We start from the raw sequence: 27,253 nt of genomic DNA, 5'->3' as shown, positions 1-27,253 counted from the left end.
AAAGCGATGTTTTTAAAGTACATTAGAAGTTTTCTTGTTTGTTGTTGTTTTTTTAATTGATGGTTAATTTAAAACTGATGACTTTGCGACAACATGGTGTGATATTATGGTTGATAAATTATTAAAATTATATTTCTTTTTTCAAAAATTCTCTTTTTCGCTTTTCTTTCTTTTCTTTTTTCTTCAAGTTACAAAAACAGAAAAGCCCTATATAGTGTCTTTGCATTTTTCTTTTCTATTTCGCCTTTCCAATATATTTGTATGCAAAAGAAGAACTTGATAAAAAGATTAGGAACGGCAATAGCTTTTTGAAGCTAGCAACATGAGTTACAACACTAGGAGCCATCCTTGTCCCTCAAGTGATTCTTCTAAAATAAACATCTTGTTCGCCACCTATTAAAGCAATCTTTGAATTTCATTGCAACTTAACTCTCTCTCTCTCTCTCTTTTTCATTTACAAGTAAAAAAAAAGAAAATAACAGCCATTTAACTTTTTCGAGATTTTAAATTATTTATTTTGCTTAACTTTGAAAGATTGAACTTTTAGTGAAATTGTTACGTGGATGTGAAGATTTTTTTTTGACACGTTAAGCTAGAAGATGGAATTTTTGATTTTTTTAAAAATTAGTGGAATTTTTGTTCTGCATGAGACTTTTTACGTAGATTATAAACGCAGGAATGTCTTAAGCTTTTTCAGTGGATGTGTATGTCCTTATTAGCTGAGCATGCGCAGGAAAAATAGGGAATTTTTTTTTTCATGACACGCGTTGTAAATCTCGTTTTACTTCCGTGCCTAGTCCAACACTCAAATAATTCTGATGGTATTGTTTTTAATTTTCATTTAGTTGGGTGGGGCTTTAACTTAATCTTCGCCAAGATTATATAATTATATAATTAAACTTTGAAATCCACCTTGCTGTTTGTTTTTAAAGTCCACTTTGCTTGGTTGTTTTGCGAAAGTTTACCTCTATCGAATTAGATTGGAAAAGAAAAAAATATAACAGCTGCTATCGTCGTGTGTTGTTTTTACGTCTAAACTTGCGAATACTTCAGATGAAGTTTTTATTATTAAACTAAAAATCATTTTATCCTATGCTGAGTTATGTATGAAATTGGTGTAACGCACTCATGAAGTTTTGGTGTATTCCGTATTGTACGCCTGAGAAAGGGTTTAGGGCGAGTAAAAGCAACAAAGGTAATATGTCAGTAACCCCACTGTTTGTCACGGCTACTTGTCTTCTTTTGCTAACTGATTTAGTTAACCTTCTTTTTTAGACGTCACGCCAGCAGTTTCAGTCGTTTCCGGCGAAAATAACGTATCTAAAGATGGTACCCTAACTGTGTGTATTTTGAAGGATGTTGTTGGCTTAGGTTTGTTATGGTGTCTTATTTGATGTGTTCTCCAGGTGTCTTTTTTACACAGGAAATACTTTTGTTCTTCATACACTCTTCATTTTATTTTTCTATTTCGTATGATTTCAGGTATCAGCCTAGGCAACGATCCGGACGGCCAGGGTTGTCCAGTAAAAGGTATCATCGAATCTGGCACGATCAAAAAAGACGGCCGCATTCAGATCAACGATCGCATCGTGAGTATTGGCGACGAGAATTTACGCAACGGGACTATCCAACAAGCGAGAACAGTATTGCGCAAAGCAGCCATGCAAGACGAAGTGTAGTAAGTAATGATTATTCTGATGCGCAAGTTTTCTCGCGTTGTTGAGTCTGGTATAAAGTCATTTCAAGAAGGCGGTTATGTTGAAAAAACAGCAATTACTGATTTTTATACTACAACAGGCGGTTTCATCTACGCCCAGCATTTCACTCTAACTGGATGTATATGATTTTTAGCAGGAGAGTTTTAAATTATTTGATTTGTAATTTACTCCGCGAAAACTAGGTTTACGCTTGCGTAGTGCACGGCCTACAAATCACCTTCAGGCTAGCTCACCTTAGTAGAGATGGAAAATTTTGCATTTCTTGTAACGTGACAATGTTTCTTTTGTGTAGCATCACCTACCTACCGGCAACCGTGGTTGAGCAACGATTAAAAGAAACTGCGGCTGCGTCCCTACCTGCAGCAGGACTGAGCCTGGAAGAAGTATCGAAACCGAAAACTTTAGATGTCACTCCTCGCAAAGATAGCAGTGACATGACACAAAGCAGGCTGTCAGTAACCGCTGAACCTAGGGTGGTAGATATCACAAGACATCCAGAGTTTGGGTTAGGTATCAGCATCGTTGGTGGTCGTCAAGATGAAAACGATCAAAAAAGCTTGAATGGGATATTCATTAAACATGTTTTGGAGTCAAGCCCTGCTGGACAGAGTGGTTTGTTGAAAACTGGCGATCAGATATTAGAGGTAAGATGTGTTCAAAAGGGTTGCTTTAAGAAAAGAGGAGAAGATGCTGCGAATATTATTGCCTCGTTTTTTACTATGTGCATAGATGTTTTATTGCTAGTCGAGTAAGCTATTCATTCGAGCTGGAATAAGGCTTCAACTGAAAGAAAGTATACGTGTAATTTTATGAATGAATTTGTGAGTGAATATTAATAACGATTGAAGCAACTGGTGAATGGAAATAAAATAAACGATTGAGTATGTGTAAAATTGAATGAAAATGATTCTTAAGCCTGTCCTTAGTTTTTGACGTCGATTCGTTGCTGTTTTTTGTATTGAAGAGATTTCTGTTAGGTTGGAGGAGTGGATTTATCGAACGCAAGCCACGAGGAAGCAGTGATAGCCATACGCCAAGCCGTCGGCCCCGTTCGATTTGTAGTGCGTAGTTTGCCATTACGAGAGCTGTCGTCACCTGGCGACATCGTGCCTCTCGCAGGCGAAGAGGACGTATCTAACATTGTACGTAGGTTACTTTAAATGGGGCACCAGTAGCAGTACGTGGCTTATGTTATAAAGCTTCGCTTTTGAGATCAAGTATTTCTTGTTTCCTATTGTCAAACAGGCTTTTAACATTTATTTTTCCAGAAACTAAAAGCTGCAACCCAACTATCCGGCCCGTCGTCAGCTATTGACATCGCAACCATTGATCCGTCAGGTACTGCTCTCTCCCTCACGTGTTATTTCGTGTTGCCCAAATACTGTATGGTTATTCGCAAACAAAAAAATGTGTAACAGCTAATCGGCTTGTGTGGCAGGCAAGCAAGTTAGAGCAATGCTGTAACGTATCTCTAGCAATAATGTAACAGTTACAGTCGTAGGAGAGGAAAAGCCAGCGTTAGGACGGAATCCCCAAGGACATTAAAAGTTCCTAAAACTTTCATTAAAACTTACTTGCTAATCGTAATTTTTGAGAAGTACAAAACCGACTTTGTCGCACATTATATTACGAAAAGTCAATCCCACCATCAATTTTTTGTAGTCATTATTCATCCATCGTTGATTTATTCTGAGTGTTAAAAATCAATTGTTCAATGTGACCACACCCCAAAACTTCTCAGCCCTCCTCAGCCCTCTTTAATTTCAAAGAATTTTAAATTATCGCCTTTGGACTCCTTAATGTCGTCATTTTTTATACGCAATTATCGTCTTTGTTGAGTCTTAAAATCACCTGAAATTTAACGTTGCAAAAGGAGATTTTTTTGGTGTAAAAGTCAAACATGTTTTTTTAACATTGTAGTTCTAACGACAATACAGTATCCCTTTTTCTATTCGACGAAAACATTAAAGTTTTTATCTTAATTGTGTTTATAGTATCGGATGTATAAAAATGACGCTATTTTCTTTTGTTTTTTAAAGTTTTCAGTACGTTGGAACAATACGGCGATTTCGATGGACACGTGTTCGAGGTATTGCTTGCGAAGGGAGATTCAGGAATTGGACTAAGCATTGCAGGTGGAAAGGGAGCTGACTCGAATCACATCTTTGTCATCGGAGTCAAACCCGGAGGACCAGCCCATATAGATGGACAAATAAAGTCTGGTGATGAAATCTTAGAGGTATTTTTTTTCTTTTATGTCTTCCCGTTAGAAAAGTTGTTTTACAGTATGAGAGACGATCTTCATCGTAAAAAAGTTTGAAGAGATAACTAACAACGACGGTCCATTCATAGCACAACCATCTTTATAAGACTTTATAGCACCATTTTGTTTTTGACATTTTACAGACCAAGTTTAAGGAGGATGTAGTCGTACGGTTAACCATCATAGACTTTTTGTCGTATCTCAAACAAATTATCCTCCTCCAATTTGGTCTTTTTTCAGTAGGCCATCACCCGCAAAAGGTAAAACGCACTTCAGGTCTATTTGTTGCACTTACATCTGCTTAAAACATGATTTTTCCAATCAGATACATTCATAACATCTAACCTGGATTTTTCTTAGAGTTGATACTGAAGAATATATTCAAAGCAAAGCTTTAATCCCTTCTACATTTTTGATGGTTTTTCTGTTTTTATTTTCTATTTTTTTCTTCAAAGTAATTTAGAGTCAGTAGAATTCAGGTTGAGAATTAAATTTCTTTGTCTAACATAGTCAAAACTTTCTGGACGATCAACACGCTTCATCCGCTTTTACAAAGATGGCTCAAAATGCTGTATTTTTACTTTGAGGAGATTATCCAATCTCATTTAATTACTTTTTTTAGGTCAATAATGTAAAAGTCCAAGGTTTATCACATCAAGATGCATCCGCCATTCTTCGCAAGGCGGAAAAAACCGCCAAGCTAGTACTTGGCCGCCCGAATGATACGTCACAGTTTCGCGAAATCTTTAAACAGCCGGTTGTCCGAATGAAAACTGTGACGCAGGAGGACGAAATCACGTTAAATAAGGTAAGATACCATATAGTACCATATACGTACTCTCCTCCTTGTCGTTTTCAGTTATCTGTGCTAGTGTAGTGACTTTAATGGAAATTAAATGGAAATATTAAAAAATAATACAAGGGGGAGAGAAATTTATTTAATTGTTGTTTTGTATCCGTGTATAATTATTGAACCAAGAGGTAGTTTAAGTAAAGGAAACTTTGGGATCAAGCTTAATTGTTGTGTTCGTTTGTTCATTACTTTTCCTTACGGCGGCTACAGGTCGAATCGTTGTAAATTTCTCCATATTTCGTTGCAGGGTCATGCTGGACTCGGCTTCGCGATAGGTGAGGGGCGTAGACCTGAAGACGGCGTAACAGGAATTTTCATACGCAATGTTACTGAGGGTGGAACGGCGTTCAAGGTAAGTTTTGCTGACATAGCAGTTTTTATAAGTTTTTCCGAGAATCTACTCGTGTACCGCTTAGTTTTGTGCAGACTAATTTATCTCGTGTAATACAAACACAAATATTTTCGTGTTACTTTAACACGAAGTTATGATTCTTGTGTGTGCGTATTATTTCGTGTCAGGATGCGTAGATTGTCATTTGTCCTAATTGTGCAATGTTAGCATGGATTCAGTAACACAAAATTGTGTCAGGAAAGAACACGTGTTTTTAAATTCTGTAGAAAAAGTTTTATTGAACCAACTCGTATTTAAATTGAATAAAAGATTTTTTTGTTTTTAAAATACATCAATTATCTGAACCGAACTCTCTGTTGTGTTAATTGACTGTGGTTACCAGGGAATTAAGTTCGATCATATCAGTTTTTTTGTTCTTGTTGTTTATATAATTTGTTGAGTTTATTTAGGATGGAAGACTGCGCGTTGGAGATCAACTCCTTTCCATCAACAATAATCTGTTGCTTGGAAAATCACAAACTGAAGTAAGTAACAAGGGTGTATAGTTGAAGCGGGAGAAATCGGGGAAAATCGGGATACATAAGTTTGGTCGAGTTCGACGTTTGTAATTTTACCTGAGCCATCACTTTTTTTTCTCTTGAATTATAAGCAATGCGAACAATGTTTAATAAGTTGTATGCATTGTGCCGCTAATTCGGATACGCAAAGAATCGGAAAATTGTTTAAATTACCTAAAGCAGATGCAATATAGAGTTTCATAAATCAAGAGGCAAAGAAATTTGTTCGAAATAGCGGATGTTTGAGTTAATGGCGTTCGAATTGTGGATGTTCGAGTTAATAGCGTTTGAATTGGTGGATACACTGGAGCACAATGTATATTGATTATATATTGAACGGAAATAATTGTTTTTTATTTTTCAAAGGTAATTTCGTAAAAATTTCGCGAATGACGTCTATTATCATTTTTCGCGGAAACTTCATTTTGAGTAATTCATTTGCTAAAGTAAAAGGACTTAGGAAAATTTATTTTATTTGTAATCATATCATATTTCGTTATTAGGCTGTAAGTATTATTCGCTCATCCGAGGGACAGGTCGTCCTCAAGGTCACGCGAGAAATCGAAGTGCCACTCTCAGAGAACGAAGCAGAAGCAGAAACCTCTTCTGCGAGTAACGTGCAACGTAACACGACAGTCGATAGCATCCGTAAGTTACACGAAGGTTCTTAGATAAATTTTTTTCTTCTTCTTATGAAGTAATACGACTGCGTACTACATTGTTCCTGTGTGGCGGGTAAAGAGCAATGTTTTTTAACTGGATATTTTTTGTGTTGATGTGATCTGCTGCTGTATTTTGTGGCACACGATAAAAAATTGTTTGTGTGTATTGGTAAGGTTCGGTCCCTCTTGTGCTCCAACTTTTAATTAAATCGTAAACGTAGAAGTTGTTCGGTGTAAGATTTGCCAAGTAAAAGATTTATACACGAGCTTTAAGTTCAAGGGAAACGTTGATCACTTGATGTTACGCTGTAACCAACTATCGTCTGCTGACTGACTTCGACATATCAAACGTGTGGATATATTCATCTTTTTTAGATTCGATATCTCCCCCAATTCTATCCCCAATTCGTGTTCTTGACCCAGTTAATGAATTGGAAGAGGTATCAGTGAAGAATCCCATTATAATGGGCAACCCTACCAGCATTCAAATCAACAAAGGAGACAAAGGCTTAGGAATATCTGTAGTGGGTGGTGTGGACACGCCAATGGTTTGTTATATTGCTGTTCTGTTGTTTTTCTCTTTTTTAAATTAGTAATACAACGGTGTAGAAGGCCCAGCTTATGGCGTAATACAATGCCGTAAAAATCCCAGCTTCTGGCGTAATACAACGGCGTTGAAGGCTCAGCTTCTGGCGTAATACAACGGCGTAGAAGGCTCAGCTTCTGGCGTAATACAACGGCGTAGAAGGCTCAGCTTCTGGCGTAATACAACGGCGTAGAAGGCTCAGCTTCTGGCGTAATACAAAGGCGTAGAAGGCTCAGCTTCTGGCGTAATACAATGCCGTAAAAAGCCCAGCTTCTGGCGTAATACAACGGCGTAGAAGGCTCAGCTTCTGGCTTAATACAACGGCGTAGAAGGCTCAGCTTATGGCGTGATACAACGGCGTAGAAGGCCCAGCTTATGGCGTAATACAACCGCATAGAACGCTCAGCTTCTGGTGTGAGCAATCTTAACTAACGCATTGAGTTATTTTGTATTTTTTAGCTTAATGTTTTTATTGATGAAGTTTACAAAGATGGTGCAGCTTTCGACGATGGAAGGTTATGGTCGGGCGATCAAATTCTCAAGGTGGGATCTCTTTACTTGCAAAAGAGGACGAAATAATCTGTTTTTTAATTTCTTAATAGCTCACACAAAAGTAAGTTAAAGTGGTGGGAAAGAATTTATTTTCTGATAATCTGAGAATGCAAAGCGTAAGAAGCTTACAGTCCCTTTGACGCATTCAGATTTTTGACCATAATTCATGGCTAATCCTTGTCTTAAAAGAAGCCCAATTGGATCATAATTAACTAACAATTAGCTAATTGACGCATGAACGTGATTATTCGCAATGATTTTAATTATTTTATCTCTTCGTTGTAAACATTTTGTAAAAGTTGGTACATTAGCGCAATCTTTCTTTTCACGTTTTTCGCTTTTCAATCTTGTTAGTTGCATGTGTTTAGGTGAACGATTACGATATGAGAGCAGCTACACACGAGATGGCTGTGAAAGCTCTGCAAAGTGGTGGGCCTGTCGTGCGATTGGTTCTTCTAAGAAGTGATTTGAATTATCAAGACCAAGGTAAGAACATTTTCCTATGCGTGAAGCTGTTGGATTTCTTTGATGCGTGATTTTTCAGTCTTATTTCTCAGCGGGATTTACTGTAATTGTAAGAGAGTTTTCTCTGACGTAAGGTTTTTATATATTCCGGTATTTTAATTTCACGTATCGAGTTTCACCGCTCTTTGTAGTCATATTTTATTTTTTATTTTTTTATTTATAATAAAATTTTCTCTCGTGTTCCTTGTACACAAGCTGAGAGTATTGTTGTGAGTGTAAAGAACAAATTTTTAGTGTGTTTTTTACGCAAGCCTCCATGCACGGTTCTCCTTCGTAGACGTAAATAAAAATGCTTACCTACAGGTTGATGAATGCAGGCGTAATTGCAGGGGGAGTTTACATTTGTTTATTCAGTTTTCCTTTTTTTTAGACGCATTCGATTATTTTAATGTACAACTTGAAAAACCGACGTCTGGAGGCCTGGGACTTAGTATCGTTGGCAGGTATGTATTTTATCTTTTTTCTCAATAAATGAAGCAGATGAACTGGCGTTTACTCAGAGCTGTGTCTTTTTGAACACACCACGGGATACGACTATTATTATAGAGATTAGTTGGAATTCCAGGGGAGAATCCACAGCGTTCATATTTCCCGTACCCCTATTCAGTGAACCCTCAATAGAACTGAATTACTCAGCAGAGCGCATAAAACTTTGACCAGCTATTCTGAACACACAAAATACGGTATATTATTATAGACAGTAGCTGTTATAACCTGCAAAAAAAATCCACGGGTTCGCCGGTCCTCAAATTTTTGTCCGTTTGATTTACTACGGATATTATCGATAAAAAGAGAAGATTGATGTGACCCTCCTACCTCATGATAATATACGAAAATAATTTATTTGCTGTCGATCTTGTGACTGCTTTGATTGTAGGAACGACACGGGAGTATTCATCTCGGATGTGGTGAAGGGAAGCGTAGCCGACTCGTGTGGTATGCTCGCGCATGGAGATCAAATTTTAGCTGTGAATGGAGAAGACCTGAAAACTGCTTCGCAAGAGAAAGGAGCGTTAACTTTAAAGGTACTAATTTTATTCTCTTGATAATAACTCATGTAACTGTTCAAAAAAAATTTATTTTTTAACAGCGGAAATAACTGTGACTGTATTTTAAAGAAAGAAAATTTAAAAGGAAAATTTCGCAATTTCGCGATTTTTGGCCTAAATCACAAAAGTTAGGCCACGCCCCCCTTCGGAATCGAACCCTAAATCTCTGTCATTCGTTACAACCCGGAGTAAGCTACTACTTTACCATCGATAGTTGATAGATACGATAGCAAAGCCTCTTCTTACTAATTGTTATTGGTACTTGAAGACTAACACCGGACTGCTCTCTTTATCTCAAACGCCTTCTCTTTACGCGTAATTTAAAGTAATAAACAATAATAAAACATAAGCTTTCATTTTAAGGTGATGTATGATTATAGCTTTATTTCTCGCTTCTCCAAACATTTTTTAGGCTCGCCTATTCAAAATATTTTTCAGCTCACTATAGTTCGCATTAAGGGGCCCTAGAAAAATTTTTTCGGGCTTCGTTAGCGGGATATCGCCGCTAATATTCAGACCCCCTCCCCCCTCTTTTAGCGGATTTCCGTCTGTGAAATACACACATTCGGATAAATTTTTGGAAGGCTCAGGGGCGTGTTTTGTAGATAAAGTTATCCGAATTGATGAAAAGAGGAATTATGCTCACCAACGATGAAGAATGTTCAGGCCACGAACAAATTTTTAAAATTTCTCAATTCTTAGCGGATTTCTTTTTCAAGCTTCAGACTTCTCCCCCCCCCCCCCTTAGCGGCGATATCCCGCTAACGGGGCCCGAAAAAATTTTTCGAAAGCCCCTAAAAAAAATAAAACTTGCTTCATTATTTCTTCTACTAACAAGAAGTCATTCTCTTAATTAGCGATTAAACCTTGTCCTTAATAGAGTAATTAAAATGTTTATAACTTTAATGAGAAGAAAATTGTCGACAAATTACTATATAGCTGCTTTCTTTGAAGAAATCATTCCAGTGAATAATTTTACACTTTGTTGACTTTCAAAGACAATATAAAACGAAGAGAAGTTTATATTGGAAAAAACACGAAAAGATTTATTAGATATATATAAAGAAATATTAAAAAAATATAGTTAAAATGGTTTAAAAATACAGTAAGCAAATTTTGTTGTTGCTGCATTTTTAATGATTTGATAGTGTTGCATAAAAAATAAACATCGCATGCGTCACAAGCTATTTCCGCCATATTTACACGTCATCTAACGCCTGGTATTTATTTGCACGTCATCTCATGTTTGTTATTTTTTTAATACGTTGAGTAATTATTTCTAGATAGAAAACAAAAAAGTAATTACATTTGTGGTTTCGATGTAAGTGACGGTCATCGAAAAACAAATCGATATTTAAGAACAAAAACAAAAAAGAAAATAGTTATTAAGCTGTATTTAGAAATAAAACAAGCCTTGAAAATATATTCTTGGGTTGCTTGTGGAAGATAAGCTTGATTTGTATTGCTTTAGAAATTTCTTTCCGATTGTTTTAAAAGATTTGTACACTTCCCAGCTATAACTTTTAGATTGGTGATCGAGTAGTACCTGTAGAAAAAGCCCCGGAAGTGTTTTTTTTTTGTTTTTGTTTTCATGTGACGTGAAAACTTCCTGTTTTAGATAAGCTTCTGATAAGTGCTTCCATTTTCTAACGATTTCTGGTTGATATTGTTTTTGTTGCGAAATGTTTTGAAAGTCTTTGTCATCATGAGGAATTAAATGATTCGTTATATCATCATTTTTGGCGCGTGAGATGTTACATTTACGAGAAGGGAAATATATAGAATATAACGTCGAGATTATCACTTTTTTATCGTCATAAAAAAATCTATTGTATATATATTTTTTGTTTGCTTGGATTTCATTTTGCTTTACTTGTTTAAATTTTGAATAAATCACATACTTTTGATTTGTTGAATGTGTTTTTGTTTTTAATTTTTTTAGTAGACTTATATCTCTTTTCGATTTGTTTTAAAAGAAATCGTCCGGACGTTTATATTTCATAAATTTGTCTCGACTTAATTATTTTTATCGCTATCTAGCTATATGTGTTTTTAATTTCTCCGCATGTATGTAATGGTGTTTTAACGCCCTGGTGAGGTTTCTGTGGTTGTCTCATGTCTTCTACAACTTTCTCCTAGAGAGTACAAGGTTTGACATCATTAGATATATCCCGTTTGAAGGGAGCATCAACGCGAGGGAGAGCGAAAACAAAAGCCACTGAAGGACAAACGGATGAGTCGATGATTTCTCTCGTTCCGTCTATTAAAGGTTCAACCAAGTTAACAGGTGAGTTCGGCTTGCTTTCTCGCGTTGCTTTCTATTAGAAAAATTAAAAATTCTGCACATGGGAAGTAATCTTTCCCACATTAATTAGGTTTTTATCCGGATTGAGTGAACTCCCCCACATAACAGGGGTCTTATCTGCTGAACCTCTTTATCCGTCTCAAGGTCGGTTTCAGTAACTACCGTACAAAAGTTTTAAAGATGACAACTTTTTTCGTGCAACATCTCTTGTGCAACATCTCATCAATGACCCCTTTTTTTACTGCAAGAAGTGTTCAAGATTCGAAGGGTAGAGAACATTCTAAACTCTGCCTTGTATTATACCGAATAGATACATCAGCACCTTCAACAGAAAGGTCGGTTCCATTTTAGTCAGTAAATGTGGAGATTTCTACAGAATATTCTCCACAACATCTTTGCGTCACTTTGTTGTACATGTGTTTTCATTAAAAATGGTAACAGTGATTAATGTACAACTGTTGTGTGACTGTTGTAACTATTCCTCCTATTTTAAACAGCTGAATTAGAACGAGCCGCGATAGGCAATGATAAAAATGCTTAGAGCTCGTGTTATATATGACCTTTAGGGTGATTTATTATATCGAATAAAATGCGCTAAACGTCAATCCGGCGTCGTCAAAGAAAGGACGTTAAATCCTATGACGTTTAAATTTTTCAGCATTTTATATCATCAAATGTTTATTTTGTGAAGAATGGAAAGAATCATGTTATATATCTCCTTTAAGTCAAATCTATTGTCTTTTTGTAGGCGAACCTGGAGGCAGGCTCGTTGAATTTTACAAATCAACAAAAGAAACGCTTGGTTTGAGCCTCACTGCTGGTCCAGCAGGAAGCCTTTCTATATCCTACATCCAACCCGGCTCGGCCGCTGGTAAAGCACCGCTAAGAATAGGAGATCGTGTTCTAACAGTTAATGGAACTGCGCTCCAAGATTTAGCTGAAGCTCAGGTAGTATTGTAGTTGTTACACATGCGTTATTTTGTGCTGACGATGAAAGTATTTGACACATTTTCCTTCTGTACATAGGCGTTCCTATCACAATGCAAGGGGCGTGTGGTGTTGTTCATTAACCGCCCTATCGTTGAGGAGGGCCACCCTGCAGCTGTCTCTCCACGTTCTAAAGTAAAATCGCCCATACCTAATCTTCTTTCAAATCAAAAAATCGTACTCTCTCAACAATCATCAGGCGCAGGGTCGGATGACAGCATTCCTTTCAAGTAAGTATGCATTTCCTAAAATGAGCTATGCATTCCTTAAAAGGAACTGTGTATTCCCTATAAGTAAGTATTTAGAATTTCGCATAAATGTAATTTGTTTCTTGTGGTAACCATTTGGCATTGAATTTTTTTTAATGATTTAGTTTGGTTCTTTTAAGCCTTCATACACGCTACTTTTCGCCTTGATCAGTAATTTCGAGTTTAGCCCCGGTGGGGGGGGGGACTTAGTTCTTCCCGTTTTTCGTGATGCAGCGTGACGGTGGGTAGTACTCGATGTCGCTGTGTGACGTCACGGTTAATTATTTGCGATAGAAGCGTTTTAGCTTTCATTTTCTCCGTATTTTTCCGTAATGTAGATCGTACTGTAGTGTTACATTTGAACGCTAAACATTCGACTAGGTAATCATATTGCAAGTTTGTTTTGATTTCGTTTTTACAAAATAAAAAATGACGTCTTGAATAGAAAGTGTCAAGAAGATTTGGGGTGGTTATTGTGACATAACTATTAGGGGTGTGAAATAAAAACGAGGGGGAGGGGGTGGGGGTGGGTGGTTCCAAAAACGTAAATTTAGCATTCCGTAAATATTAAATAGCCTGTTACTATTCTTTGTTATGCAGGCGTACACGTTTAACTCTGCACTTATTACTACCTAGAAAAATCTTTTTCCTACTTTCTAATTTCCCACTATGTACAGGTCTGACTGTCCATATGAAAATATTACTACGTTCTGCTTTGTTACTCCTTAGAGCTCAAGTAAAAATTATCCACCTGGAGCGTGGCACAGAAGGACTTGGTTTTAGTATAGTTGGCGGATATGGTTCACCTCATGGCGACTTACCTATTTACGTAAAAACCGTGTTCGAAAAAGGAGCAGCCGCGAAAGACAAAAGACTAAAGCGAGGCGATCAAATATTAGCAGTAAATGACCAAACGCTGGAGGGTGTATCCCATGATGCAGCTGTGAACATTCTAAAGAAAAGCAAAGGTGTTATAAAACTGACTGTTTTATCTTCAACCTGATGCGAACTGCTAGCGCGAAATCGAATGTTTAAATTTTAATAGATTTTATATATTTTTTTATTTATCTTAAAATCCGAGAAGTTCTTTGCTTTAGCTTTCAAATGGTGTCACACGATTCGATATTTGCTTTCAGCTTTATTGCTTTTGCATATAATAATCCTGATATGTCGCAACTACCTGAGGTATTGTGGTGTAATATTTAAACTGTTTTGTATATACTGAGAAATAAATCTTTTGAACATTTTTATACAGTAGGCGTGCGTTTAGTTTTGTTACGTCTACGGTGGAGTTCTCAAACCTTAAGCACACCTAGTACGAGTGATCACTTAGCTTGTAAAAGATGCACTAAGTTGGCACTTATATTGAGTCCTTTTAAGCTAAGTTGGTGCTAAACGCAACAATAAGATTTAAGGTCGAAATTAAGTAGAGCATGTTATCTTCGATATTCTAATTTGAAGATTTTCAAGTTTAATTATTAGCCTCATGTCGCAGGGGGTTAAAAACAAGTAAGACACTTGTTGGGGAAAAATAAGTGGCTTCTTATTTAGGTAAAAATAGGTAAAAAATAATACAGTTTAGCCGCAGTTATTGACTTTGTTTGTGTAACGTAACACATGAAATTAACACATGAAACGATTATTCAATAGCTTTTATTTTTGTCAAAAATATGTAGAGGCAAGAAAGCTAATTTTGAAGTTCGACGCTACAAGTGATTGCGTAGGCTATTTCTACATTAGATTCGCACATTTTGAACTTGTCAATGTTCAAAATGGAGTTAGGCTATTTGGTTAAGTTCAAAGTTTTAAAATCTGCTAATTGTTGCTGACGTCAGCAGACCATTTTTCACCAATTTTGGATACATCGCGGTCCTAGACGTGGATTATTTTGGTAATTGGACGTGCTAGAGAATGTTTCTTGTCAACGCTGTCTTCCTGGCCTACGTATGCGCAAAAGTAGCGACTTTGCAGCGTGTCGGCTTCAGCGCATTGACTGTTTGACACTTTTCTCCATATTTGAAAAATGAGAAAAAACTGCATTCGTCTTAATATTTTTGTTCAAGATGTCCAAGATTTTTTTCACTGATACAAATAATTACCGTTTGCTTTGTTGGTGGAAAACGCGTAGAACTAGTTTTAAGAACAGTTATTAGGTTTGTGCCTTTATTTGACGCTCTTTGAGCTACCAACAACAAACTTAGGATGAAGAGAACAACTTTAGCTAATAGTTGTTTATTTATGGTCACAGATAAAGATCACAGAGTGGCAAGCAACAACAAGGAAAACAACTGTCTCATCGTACTACATAAATTGGGCTTAATTTTAAAAATACAAGATTCCTCTTTTACATCTGAAATACGTAAATTCAGTGTTTTTAAGCTGATAGGGAAAAAAAGGAGTTACTTTTGGCGGGAATTTAATTTGGCGGATGTTTGTCAAATCCCCGCCAGATTTTCTTCCAAAAAAATTTAATCCGTAGAAAATTTCACTGCATCATCCGCTATAAATATTCGGGTCCTCAAATTATCGCCCATAGTACACAAAATAGCAACCGGGCTATCGTTTTAAACACAGACGGCGGGGATTAATAATGGGTTTTTCTTCTTTGAAGCATCAACAGTTACACATTGGGAATTATAGCTACATCTATAAAACATGGCAGACGCGCTGCGTGCAGGCGCGATGAATAAATCGTACTCTTAAACACACACAGTGAAAAACATTGAACGTAAAAACCTCACAGGAGTTAATAAATATGTAAATCACACAATATACAAAAAGTAATAAATTACAGAATCAAAATATACAAAAGTAATTCGATTTTAGAAATGCTCTGTTTCCATGGTAACGACAGAACGATTGGAAAAATATTTGTTTACAAAAGCAATGAGTTCGTTCACGTTGATCGTACCTGTTATATGCGCATGCGCGATTTTTATTCTGCCCTTACCGTCTTCTTCTATTGTGGGATAAAATGCGGCGTGCCGATGATCGTCGATATCAATCAAACAAAAGCGAGGGTACCGATGCAACTTAAAGTCATCGTTCGAAGCTAAACATAAACCCAATTTACTTCTATCAAAATTAGAAAAATTATGTATATCCACAACATATTTCCACTCAATTTAAACATTGAGGAAATTACTCAGAAAACTGGAGCGCATACTGTGAAAGTTATCGTTTATTGCTATACTCTGCAAAACTTTTGCAGATGCGCAGGCTAGGTAAACAACGTCGAAAATGCGTCAGTTGCACTTTCCAAATAGAACAATCCGCACAACTGAGGGTCTAGGGGGTCGTCCGTAAAATTTTGTACCATTTAAAAATTTAGACCTTAGCCAATGACCTAAGATCTTTACTCCGTTTTGGACGTTGAAAGGCACGTGCAAGGTAGAGAGAAACAGCGTTTTTTTATTGCTTGTCCTAATAATCCTCTCAGTTTTTCACTATGCTACCTGGAGTTCAAGCAGCAAAATGCCATATACTTTGAAAAACGTATCGCCGCAGCGCGGAAAAGCTGAAAAAAAAACAAAACATAAGCGCTCACCATATGATTGGCTATAGTATCCACGTGGTACAAATAAATTCGCCCAATGAGGATGCTGATCAACATCAAGTACAGCTACGTTGACATCTTTGTACAATTTTACTGCCACGTCATACAATTGCTAAAATAGAGAAATGGCTAAATAAATTTCCGCTCAATCGTGTTTGCAAGTGGCTTTAGCAAGAGCTGAAAAAACTGTTACTTTTTAGCTGTATTCATGAAAATAATTTTTGTGTATAGACTTTTGTAACAAATTGTAGCATTAAAAATAGTTGGTCAGCTTGGTTTAAACACAAAATAAATTGAGAAACCTGGTAGAACTTCGAATGCTGCGTGATGTTCTTAGAATGTGCCAACGACATTAAAATGGGCTTTTTACCCAAATAACTGTTACCTCTAAAACAAATATAAAAATTAATTGGTTAAAAATTTAAAATAAAACAAAGATATATATAAATAGTATTGTCGCCTGTAAAACAACTGTGGTTTCACGTACTTTTGATGTGAGTGAAACATCCCAGTATTGATATGAGTGACGGGCATGTGAGCATGGTCATTTATGAATTCCATCATAATGTGGTCACACTTCACATGATTATCTTCGCATCGAAAAGTTGACGATATGTTGTACCTAATAATAAAATCATTCGAAAAAGATGAGCCATATTTATCACCAAATTTTCTGAATGGTAAGGACACATGACATTTGGGGCTTTTTTATTTTCTGATATGCAGTTAGCAGGAAAGATGTTCTGGGGAGGAGATTGGTGAAAAGCGTCGTATACAGTTTCAAAATCCTGCAGCCATTACCGCCCGACAGTTACTAGATGCGCTTATATTGCCCGCGCCTTTAGGCGAAAATAAAAATTCTTTCTGCAGCTCCTTGTTTTTGAGTGATTTGAGTAAAAATTTTAGGGCGTTGCCGTATCATGCGAGTAAATCGTCGGGTTTATTAATTAATCAAACAATAATAAATTATTTTTATTGTAACTGATATAAGTCCGACTTGTTCAATTGACTGAAGAAATAAATTTACAACAGCTACAGGCAGTACATCAAAGCCTAATCACACTTTTTATACAAGCATATTCTACAGCCAACTGCAATAACTTCGAAGACATTTCTTATTATAACAGTCATAAGTTTTGTATGACCGCTAGCTTAGTATTTAAACGTAAGCTTGATTTCTATTGGTGCATTAGCCTAAGCACGCAAACACGTGAATTTGATTTTTTTTTAGGTTGTTAGTCAACAAGAAAACTTTAAGTAACAGAAATTTAAGCAGTATTAAGCTGAGCTAAAATTTTGTATTGCTTATAAAAAAAGCGTTAAACCTGTAACCAATTAATAAGCTTGCCGACTTATCAAAGAGTTTGGACGGCAACTGACCTGTGAGTGTGATGGAAGAATGAGCTTCCTGCGCTCTCCTCCTCAGTGAGACTTCTCTTCATTGGAACACCAGTTTTGAACAACATAACATTTGCACCATCCCGTCTTTCAAACTCAACCTAAAAATGATTTAACAGGATATATTATATACCCCCTTTAACGCTTGGTTTAACCGTTTTTTTTCTAGGCTTCAGTTCGACTGGCGTAGTGAACGCGAGAAGATCTTTGAGATAGCTATTTACTAGTCATACGATGAATTAAAAACCTTAAATCAGTAATAGCATCGCTCGGAAAAGTTCAGAAAAGACCAAAGTACACGCGATTGTAATCAGTTGATTGGTTTGTCGACCACTGCATTCAGTGTTATTTTAAGAACAACGCATATCTTTAAAAAAGAAAGGAAATTGTGAAGAAATACCGAAATACTCAATCTAGCTAACTGCTAATTATTTACTATATAGCCATACGAACTAGCAACGAATTTTCCATCTAAGTAACAGCTACTTTAAAATGACACAGCCCTTCACTGGTATTTAAAAGAAGACTGAAAAACTAAAATAAATCACCTACCGAAGACACCACGAGTTCTTTTTCATCTCTGTGGAGGAGAGTGTTGTCTTCAGGCAGACCAACGCAGGAGACTTGCGCATACAGTAATTCGCACATCACAAGGAAACATTTTAACGGCAGCAACTTATTGTTAATACTCCGAGGGAGGTATCTCGACGCGAATGCTTTGGAAAACAGCCTCGCTTTTAAACGGATATTTCGTTCCTACAGAAACAAAAATGACTTTTTAAATTTTTTTTGCCTAAATTCTATTTTTTTCAACCGTCTTTAATTTTAGTTCCAGGGTTTAAAGCTGGACATCCAAATCTTCTTTTCCGCACAATCACGGGAGTCTCTATTTCACATCAACGCTCCGTGTTTGACGAGTCTCTTAAGTTGTACTTCGTATTGTGATCAAAGAAAAAAAAACAATATATCTCTAATCAGATCCCAATGAAGTTGAGTAACTTACTACCAGAATCTCACCTTCCATTCTGCCGAAATATTTTGTTGCGCCTCTGGAAAAGTAATCACTGGCAGGGTGGAAGCAGATAACCATGTTAAAATTTCATCAGCCTAAACAAAAAGAACGATGTTTTGTACATCTACGATATTTCGTACTTCTTTTAACAGTTTGTAATAAAAGAAAAAGTTAGCTGGAAGTCAAAAATTAAGTCTAGCTTTTTCTTTTAGCGACATTCGCTGGTTCTTTCAGCCCTGGGGCTTCAAGGTCTAAATAGTTTTTTTGGGAGAGTGACTTTGGAAATTTCACTTGTAAAGGGAAATTTCACTTGTAAATAATTAAAATTTTAACCAATCAAATTTAACTGCTTGATTAGAAAACTTAACTTACTACTAATCAAAGTGCGTAATTTCTTTCGTGAATTTCAACATAGACTAAAGAGTGTAGCATATATAACCTGAAGCTAAACGACACAGTTTCTTGCTTTGATTATACCAGGAGATACGCCCCTCTTTACTCCACAGCGCAAGAAACATATAAAACCCAGATCACACAGCACTACCACTGAAACCTACAAAAAAAGCGCGAGTTTCGTTAACGCAAAATACCTCGAAGTTTCCATGGTAATCAGTAACAGCAGGTTGAAGGAAATATTCAGCTGGCAGACACTGCTTGTGTTCATAAGCTGAAACCACTCGAAACAAAAGTAATGTTGGAAAGCCAGTGATGGAGAGCTGCTTGCATCGCAGTGTGTTTTCTGTGCAGTTCATTAGGTACACGGATAAATTCGCTGAAACATTTAAAATGATAAATTTGTTTACAAACTTAACCCAACTTTCGAACAGGGGATACTAAGACAGATGCTACGTTGTCATAAAATAGCAGATAGGCTTAAACATTTGAGAGAATTCGTGCAGTAACAATAAAGAGTACTCTTTAAGAGTAAAAAGTATGTACAAGGGATGAGAAAAAGGAATATGCTTCTTTGTAGATACAATTTAAGCACATTTATTCCTTCTTACAATCGTCCGTTCATTTATTTAATAATTCATTCATTCATTTTTTCCTCCATCCATTCATTTATTCATTCAGTCAACCACTCATTCATTCATTCACTCATTCATTCATTCAACCACTCATTCATTCATTCATTCACTCAACCACTCATTCATTCATTCATTCATTCATACAACACACTACATATGTAATCCTCAACACAACAACTTACGTAAGTAAGCAACTTCTTTTGCCACTCTTCGAAACTCTGACATAGCAATATCGCAGAATGAACAACCCTCGCGAATGAAAATGACCTGGAGAAATAAAATTAAGGTGTCCCTTTCACAGCAACAGATTATGCACAAAACTATAAACTAGGGTAAAAATTTGCTTTCACATTCTTTGACTTCGTTTGACTTTTAAAACCATGTAGAAAATAAAATCTAAAAAAGCTACGACGTGTAAACAGGGCTTTAATTAACGTTTGGAGAACTAAACGACATACCAACAACAATCTGCTTTCTGAGAAAACATTTTCACGTTTAGAAAAATGATATTTTGATGGTTTTTCAGTTGCGAATATTCTATTCCACATTTTTTCAGTCATATACCGAAGTTCTCCAGATTTACTTCTTCGCTTTACAGCACGTGTCTATAAAGCAAAGTAGATTTTTTTACTCTTCTCCCAGGTTGGATGGATAGCATTTTACTATTTTTTCTTTGCTATTTAAAACTGGTATTGCAGAGAAGAACGAATCTAAAACAATCTCTGATCCCTGCTTTTTTGTGACTCTACAACTTATGTTAATCATAGCTAAAATCCATTCTGAAAAATATTAAAATAGATGAGAATGGAGGAAAATCATGTCGTAACTTTAAAAAACCATACGTAGCAACTTCAAAATATAAAAGACGAACATTATTTTTTGTTTTTAATACCTTTATTTTTCTTGTTTTCTCTACGACAATGTTTTCTGCATTGAATTCATCCCCAGCCATACAAACATCAGTAATGTTTGATGCACACTAAAGAAAAATTCTATCGTAAATTCTTGAAACAATACATTTTACGGGAAGTTTGTCCAGAAACTTCTTTCCCGATTTTTATCCCGAAATTTGCATTAGCAACTGGTAATTCCGTTTTTAGGGAATTAACAATCTATGTCAATCAAAAATCCCACACAAATTTTTACCACTAGTACCTGTGAAGAAAGCTTTAATAACATTTTTCAAATCTCACAAAAGTGTTCCCGTGTTGAAGAAATCATTTCAGGTGGGGTAGATCAAAATTGTTACCCTAATTTAAAATTTTTGATTTAATATATAAAGATGTTTTAAGTTTCTAGAAAGACAGACAAAATGGGACCTGCAATTAAAATAAAGTGGTCAACAGAACTATTTTTATTTTATATTGATGAAGGCCATGGGCCAAAGTAGTAAGCCAAGAGACAGGAAAACCAAATAATATAAAATTCCATTTTCACGTGTTTACCAGTTATTCGTTGGAGAAGATAGAGTAACCTGGAATAGTAGCGTCAAAATCCTGAATTTTAAAAAAATCCAAAAACAAGTTTAAAAAAGTGGCTTTTTAAGTCCATTACCACAACCAGAGAACATTTAGCCACCCGATATGACGTGCTCTCCATCTCATAGTTTAAATTTAAGCAAAAAGAAAAATGGAAGTACATAAATACCATCTCAAAATGTGGAATCCCTTTCCTCTTCAACGAAGGCATCAGCTGAAGTGTTTGAAGAAATAATTCCACTGCATGTATTGTAGGAATGGAGTTATCTTTCATGGAATTTTGTCTGATTTTACTGGAACCTAAATAATTAAATAACATGGCTTTGTAACCTGTTTCATAAGAAGACTGATTCTTTACAGGAAGAGAAAACAATTCAAAGTGTGCAATAAACTTCAGTCTTGTACACATTCGCTGTAAGATGAATAAATTGTCCGTCTCGTACTCTGAAAGACCAAAAAGTGAAAAAAGAATGGTGGGGGCAGAAAAATTTAATTAAAAAATAAGAAGGGGTAGGGGGGGGGGGGGCAAATTGTCGAAAAAAAATTTAACAATCCCCCCCCCCCTACAAAATCTGCAAAGCTCTTAAAACATCCTTAAAAATAGCATGCCGCTATGTAATGCTCAAGTCAATATAATCTTACATCAACAAGTATATTCGTAACTATTCTATTTTTTCAGTCAAGGTAAAATACATAAAGGCGAGTTGATGGAAACGAGGCCATTATATGATGATTCCAACTGACTAAAAACTTATGTTACTATGATAACTTTATTTTGAATATGGCCTCATACTACGTCGAAATAAAGAAGACGGCAAACATTTTTTCGCCAGTCACATACCTTTTCCATGTTGGTAAACACACAAAACAAACGGAATCGAAGACACAGACACTTTAACATTTCTCTCCAACGCTAAAAACAAGGAAGGGTAAATTTAAACAAAGGAGGCGACATGTGTATCTGGCACACACAACACATATATCAAATAAACCCACTAAGCAGAAAATAATACATATAAATAATTATGTGGATGGAGCTTCGTATTCTTATATGGTGAGTTAACCTTTTATTGGACAGCGATTGTCCTCTTCAACCCCTATACATGTCATACGAGTGAGGGGTTAATTTACGTGTGGAGAAACTATCTACAGACGATGAAACACAAGTACAAATAGAATAAACAAACAAATACCAAACAATTAATCATTACAACCAATCAAACAACCAATCAATCAATTAAACAACCAATCAAGTAAACAAACAGCAAATTAACCAATTAAAATTAGTCAAAATTAGCCATACCATGACCATTAAGGCGTTCAGATATATCAAATATACCAAACTGAACAGCTCTTTTCTTCATTGAAAATTCCGACAACGTGCGGTGAAAAGCGTGAAGTCCTACGTACGAGCTCTCAGATTGTGATGAGTATATATACAATAAAATGGGTGATTCGACGTAATGTTTGAAGTTTGTATAGAGCTCGAACTGCTCCTGAAATTTAACAACGACACGGAATACACATTCGGTAAAATTCAGAAAACGTGACAAAGAACACATCCTTAAATCAGCTTCATAGTTCTGCGGGCTCTTACATTCTTATTGCCATCCCAAATATACTGCCACACAAAAAACAAAACAAAATAAATAAATAAATAAATAAAACACAACACAACAATAAGAACTGGTGACCCAAAATTGTACAACTTTTTCAAATGATGCTACAAACCCATCTTTATTCCTGGTTTCCACTTTACCCCCCAAAAAGCAACAAAAACAAGTGTTTAGCATAGTACTTACTGCAGACACAACGAGCAATTTCATTTTCTCCACAAGTAAATACAGCTTTATAAACACTGCAGTGACTTCGTGTGAGCCAACAAATTCTTTAACAAGTTCAGCGCGTTTGTGAGCTCCTAGAAGAAAAAATAATCAGGTTTGCTATAATTTCTACCAAACATTCTTTTTCATAGCGACAGTGTGACCTTATTTCTGACTCAATATACTTATGGCAAATTCTATTTCAGTCTTAAAATATTCGTGCAATATGCATAAATATTTAACAAAAACTGTTCATATGTATCTGTAACGTAGGATAACAACATGTTTGCTTATATATAACATATTATGTATTGTGAAGTACTATTTGGGGTCAATGTTTGCCAGCAATTCTGTGGTCTGAAACTGGTACCAACAAATCATTGCTTTCCATTGCTTTCGACTAATGTTTAAACTTTCAAACACACACATAAAATTCCGAAACACAAACAAAACTAACGTAAAAAGGACATGTACAATGTTCATATTTGTAGGCGGGAAACACAAGAGACAGTTTGTCATAGGCTTTCAAGGTTTCTCTCTAGAAAATGACAGATACTCAAGCTTGGCAAGCAAGGCCACCTGGTCTGAAGGTTTTTAAGACCTGGCAGTCACCTTATTATAACGGCTGCATGAACGAGGCCAATAAATTAGTTAATTACAGTGAAGGCTTACACTATATGAAAAAGGCCTTATGCTTCAGCTTTCACGAAAAAGAAGTCACCTTCAAAAAAATCGAAACAAAAATTTAAAAATGCAATATACACACTGTTTTATAAACAAATTTTGTTCTCTCTTTTAACGCCTTTAATTGAAAAGTGTGTAAGGAAGTTTTAAAATTAACGAAACTACGTTTACAATAAATCAATAAGTCAACTCACTGTTTCTATGGAACAACAATCCGGATGGGAATATTGAGACCATCTGTTTTTTAAACAACTTTCTGTAAATATAAAGTGCACCGGTTATTAATGCTTAAAGGGGGCATTAAAAGAAGAAATTTTTGTTGGGTTGGGTTTGTAAACACATTCTGTAATATATATATTTATTTTAATCCCAATGATGATAATGTAATAAAATTTGCTTATACACAACAAAGGGAGGTCCTGATAGATCAACGGAGGAAATAGGTTGGATGGGGTAGGTGCTTATTTAGCACCTAATAAAACTTTTTTTAATGAGATTAATATTTGTTATGATAGTAAGTCACACTTTTTGTCAAAAATTTAAATTTAGACATGAAAAAGTATTCCTCTGCATGCTACCTTTCACATTCAGTGTCTGGTGGGACCATGTATGCGTCAACTTTTAGGCTGCCATCATTACTCTCCATCACCTAAAGTATACATACAGCTTAATGTAGGCTAAGGAAGTGATTCGTCTGATGATGGTGTCGTTGGATATCCAAATATTAGTTAAAATCATAATTTGTTGTTGTATATAATTCTAATCAAGAATTTTACACAATTGACATATTGATGGTGATTCGTTTCTGCATCAAAACACAGGTCTCTTTGACTTCAACATTAAAAACAAAAGCATTAATGAGCATTTATCATTTTTTTGAAAGAAAACTAGTAAATCATAAAAAGGATAAAAATAGAAGTAAAATACCGAAAACGAAATAAACTAAAGACGCATCTTGGGTAAATTAAAAATGCATGTCGGGAAAGTTTACCTCTTTTAATAGCTTCTCGGAACTTTCAAAGTTAAAAATTCCAGGTATCATCACAAGCATAAAAACATCATCTTTGACCGACAACTTCTCAAGGTTAGGATCCATCAGCAGTTTGTATGGTAAGATAGTATCCTATAACAAAAATTTAGCACTGATTCAATGGAAAAATATGTTTTAGGCATGTTGCAAACATTTAAGAGATTTCATAAAGACAAAAACGTACTTTAAAAAAAAACACTGATTTTAATTTTTAATTGAGTAAACAATGGTTTTAATTCAGTAAAAACACAGCAACATATGCTGGCCTACAACGTTGACTGTAAAGCTTAGGCACAATAGCCATAAAACCGTTGTCTCACATTCAAAGATATTTCAGAGAAGTCAAACAGTATTGGTATTTGTCCGTTCAATAATATATTTCTACCTTAATCCAGACACTTTTGGAAAAAGTGGAGTTTCATATGAAATTAAATTTAATCTCTTATTGCGTTGCTTTCTTGCCAGGCCTGGTCTTAAAATATATAGCTGTTATCAATATAACATACTAACCAATGAGTTTATCCATTTCAAAAATCCCTTCCTTTTGTTTTTAAACACAAAATCCTTTTGTGTACTTTGACCAATATAACATCTAGCAAAGGGGAAAACTTTTTGATCACTGATCTATAAAAAGAAAAACATTGATTCAGGCCCAGTGCAACCAGGAGATGGGGGGGGGGGGGGGGTGGAAGCGAAAATGTTCAACGGAATACAGATATCTTTATTATAAAGTTTTTTTTAATACAAAAATTATTACAATATTTTATTCGTCTCTAAATTATGAAGAAATTGTTGAAGATAAAAAGGTGAAATTTGTGTTGTAGTCACAAACATAAATTGCACATTTTACATGGACAAGCATTTGCTTTTATATTTTAAATTTCAACTTATTTCTGACTCATTCGCAATTTTTTCACAAACTTACTATAAAATTGATCACTAAATAAAATCACCAATTTGCAATTTTAAATTTCCAAATTTTTTCCGATTCTGTAATTTGCACAATTTTCTAGGTTTTTCATTCGCAAATTTTAATTCTGCAATTTTTCTTTTGCAAATAATTTCTTCAATATGCTAAAACATACAATAACACTTACCAAGTGTTTCTCTACTGTAAAGAATTTGATGTCATTCTTTTTTTTCATGAATATGTTCGAATACCTCCGTAATATGTGCGATTCTAATGAATAAAATTGTTCTACGAATAAATTTTTAAATGACTTTGAAGAAATTATTGATTTTATTTTTCTTATCTTCAAGATTGTTGCAAAGTAAAGCAAAGTAAAGATTAAAATAAAAAGACCTAATTTGCTTTAATAGGCGGCAAAAATCAATTATATTATTAAACAACAATTATAATTGAAAAAATAAGACACCACGAAATATAAATTTGCCAATTGAATGTCTTACCATTGCTATGGAAGAGTATACATGCTGGCGTCTCCCATTGTCCTTCTTTTACATATTGTTTGTATTCTTGACGAGTGAGAACCTGCACACCCATAGCTAAATGGTAAATTTAGGGTAAAAAAAATGTAAAGCACTGGTAGTTGACAACAGCATAATTTCTACAGGGGAAATTCTACTCTGGCATAACATAATTTTCTTAATCTTTCTTGGTATTTTAAAAGTGTAAAGTCATAGAAAATGTTTCCATGCATTGAAAAATCCCAGTGAAATAGTATTCCAGAAAAAAAGCTAATTACATTTTTAATTCCCTGATTAAAGCCGGATGAATACAAAAATAAAAATCAACAATTAATCAGTCAGTGCGTAGAAGTTTATTTTTCTAACAATTAAATCCATACAATCAAACAAAAGGTGTTTTGAATGCATCAAGTTCAAACATTATTTAAAATCAAATTGTGAGGGGCTTTATTGCAAAGAATAAATGACTGTTTTGATTTATAATGCACAACAAAAAAGGGCTGCACAAATGCAGTTACTTAAAAGTCAGTTACAAACAACCTTGTTTTTGTTTATTTTATTGCTTGTATTGTAGCAACATTGAGAGAAAAAAGGCTCTGGAATTGGAGTTACTATATGAATAGGCTATTATGAGAAATTTATTATTGCAAAACAGTAGCCTGAATTTAACAAAAGGGTCGAAGTATTTTTTTGTTTGTTTGTTTGTTTTTGTAAGACTATGCAGAAAGAAAATATTATAAAAGATGTAAAATTGATTTTTATTTTTTGTTTAAAAACCATGTTGCTGTTTTGTACAATTTTGACTTAAAGGAAGGCCAAAAATAACAAAATAAGATAACAAACTAATGTAATTGGTTACAAAAGAAACTAATGTATTGGTTAAAAAAGACTGATTAAATATTTCATTAAAAAAGCTAAAAGGCAAGACTGATGTTAACATAATTACTTACCCAACATAATGTGAAGTAAAATCAAAAGAAATCCCAAACATGACATTTTTTTCTTGACGCAGATAGTTCTTTCTTAAGTGCTTATTTATTTTTTTTTTGTTATTTTTCTAAATAATAAAGAAGAAACACATAATACATACCACCTTTACCGTATGCTATCACTTGAGTCGAAATTTGCAAGAGGCCTTAAACATATAATGGGATTTATA

At 35.1% G+C, this 27,253-nt stretch overlaps 2 protein-coding genes across 2 annotated transcripts in view; one reads left to right on the top strand and one right to left on the bottom strand.

Annotated features, from left to right (window-relative positions):
- LOC130629721 (multiple PDZ domain protein-like) overlaps positions 1-13,914 on the top strand; it is a 30,421-nt gene extending 16,507 nt beyond the window's left edge. Inside the window, exons 15-33 of the mRNA XM_057443047.1 lie at positions 1,276-1,371; positions 1,483-1,678; positions 2,011-2,362; positions 2,696-2,860; positions 2,987-3,056; positions 3,758-3,957; positions 4,604-4,789; positions 5,082-5,186; positions 5,636-5,710; positions 6,247-6,391; positions 6,781-6,953; positions 7,451-7,534; positions 7,912-8,029; positions 8,439-8,511; positions 8,946-9,093; positions 11,257-11,404; positions 12,171-12,370; positions 12,449-12,639; positions 13,387-13,914. Coding sequence (XP_057299030.1) covers positions 1,276-1,371; positions 1,483-1,678; positions 2,011-2,362; positions 2,696-2,860; positions 2,987-3,056; positions 3,758-3,957; positions 4,604-4,789; positions 5,082-5,186; positions 5,636-5,710; positions 6,247-6,391; positions 6,781-6,953; positions 7,451-7,534; positions 7,912-8,029; positions 8,439-8,511; positions 8,946-9,093; positions 11,257-11,404; positions 12,171-12,370; positions 12,449-12,639; positions 13,387-13,660 — 2,999 coding nt within the window. The 3' untranslated portion in view covers positions 13,661-13,914. The remainder of the gene's footprint in view (positions 1-1,275; positions 1,372-1,482; positions 1,679-2,010; positions 2,363-2,695; positions 2,861-2,986; positions 3,057-3,757; positions 3,958-4,603; positions 4,790-5,081; positions 5,187-5,635; positions 5,711-6,246; positions 6,392-6,780; positions 6,954-7,450; positions 7,535-7,911; positions 8,030-8,438; positions 8,512-8,945; positions 9,094-11,256; positions 11,405-12,170; positions 12,371-12,448; positions 12,640-13,386) is intronic.
- A 1,480-nt stretch (positions 13,915-15,394) lies between these two features.
- On the bottom strand, positions 15,395-27,176 carry LOC130629715 (uncharacterized). The gene is made up of 22 exons (XM_057443041.1): positions 27,045-27,176; positions 26,077-26,172; positions 25,764-25,846; positions 25,177-25,290; positions 24,628-24,759; positions 24,215-24,285; positions 23,831-23,892; positions 22,932-23,047; positions 22,433-22,625; positions 21,971-22,042; positions 21,299-21,429; positions 20,544-20,630; positions 20,110-20,256; positions 19,834-19,918; positions 19,214-19,395; positions 18,629-18,718; positions 18,164-18,367; positions 17,594-17,712; positions 16,701-16,835; positions 16,516-16,600; positions 16,205-16,325; positions 15,395-15,709 (listed from the first exon to the last, which is right to left on the bottom strand). The coding sequence occupies exons 1-22, from the start codon at positions 27,088-27,090 to the stop codon at positions 15,480-15,482; spliced, it is 2,601 nt and encodes an 866-aa protein (XP_057299024.1). The 5' UTR covers positions 27,091-27,176; the 3' UTR covers positions 15,395-15,479.
- Between the last annotated feature and the right edge of the window lie 77 nt (positions 27,177-27,253).

Source organism: Hydractinia symbiolongicarpus, chromosome 2, assembly GCF_029227915.1.
Source record: "Hydractinia symbiolongicarpus strain clone_291-10 chromosome 2, HSymV2.1, whole genome shotgun sequence".
NCBI lineage: Eukaryota > Metazoa > Cnidaria > Hydrozoa > Anthoathecata > Hydractiniidae > Hydractinia > Hydractinia symbiolongicarpus.
The sequence above is the reverse complement of the archived record's forward strand: the minus strand, read 5'-3'. Positions and strand labels throughout refer to the sequence as shown.

What these genes read in the sequence shown, in the direction of transcription:
- LOC130629715 (XM_057443041.1), bottom strand. Translation starts at nt 27,090, where the DNA reads ATGTCATGTTTGGGATTTCTTTTGATTTTACTTCACATTATGTTGG. An exon ending in CCGAGAAGCTATTAAAAGAG is followed by an intron (nt 24,286 to 24,627) that starts GTAAACTTTCCC and finishes TGTATACTTTAG; the next exon opens with GTGATGGAGAGTAATGATGG. An exon ending in CCAGACACTGAATGTGAAAG is followed by an intron (nt 23,893 to 24,214) that starts GTAGCATGCAGA and finishes TTATATTTACAG; the next exon opens with AAAGTTGTTTAAAAAACAGA.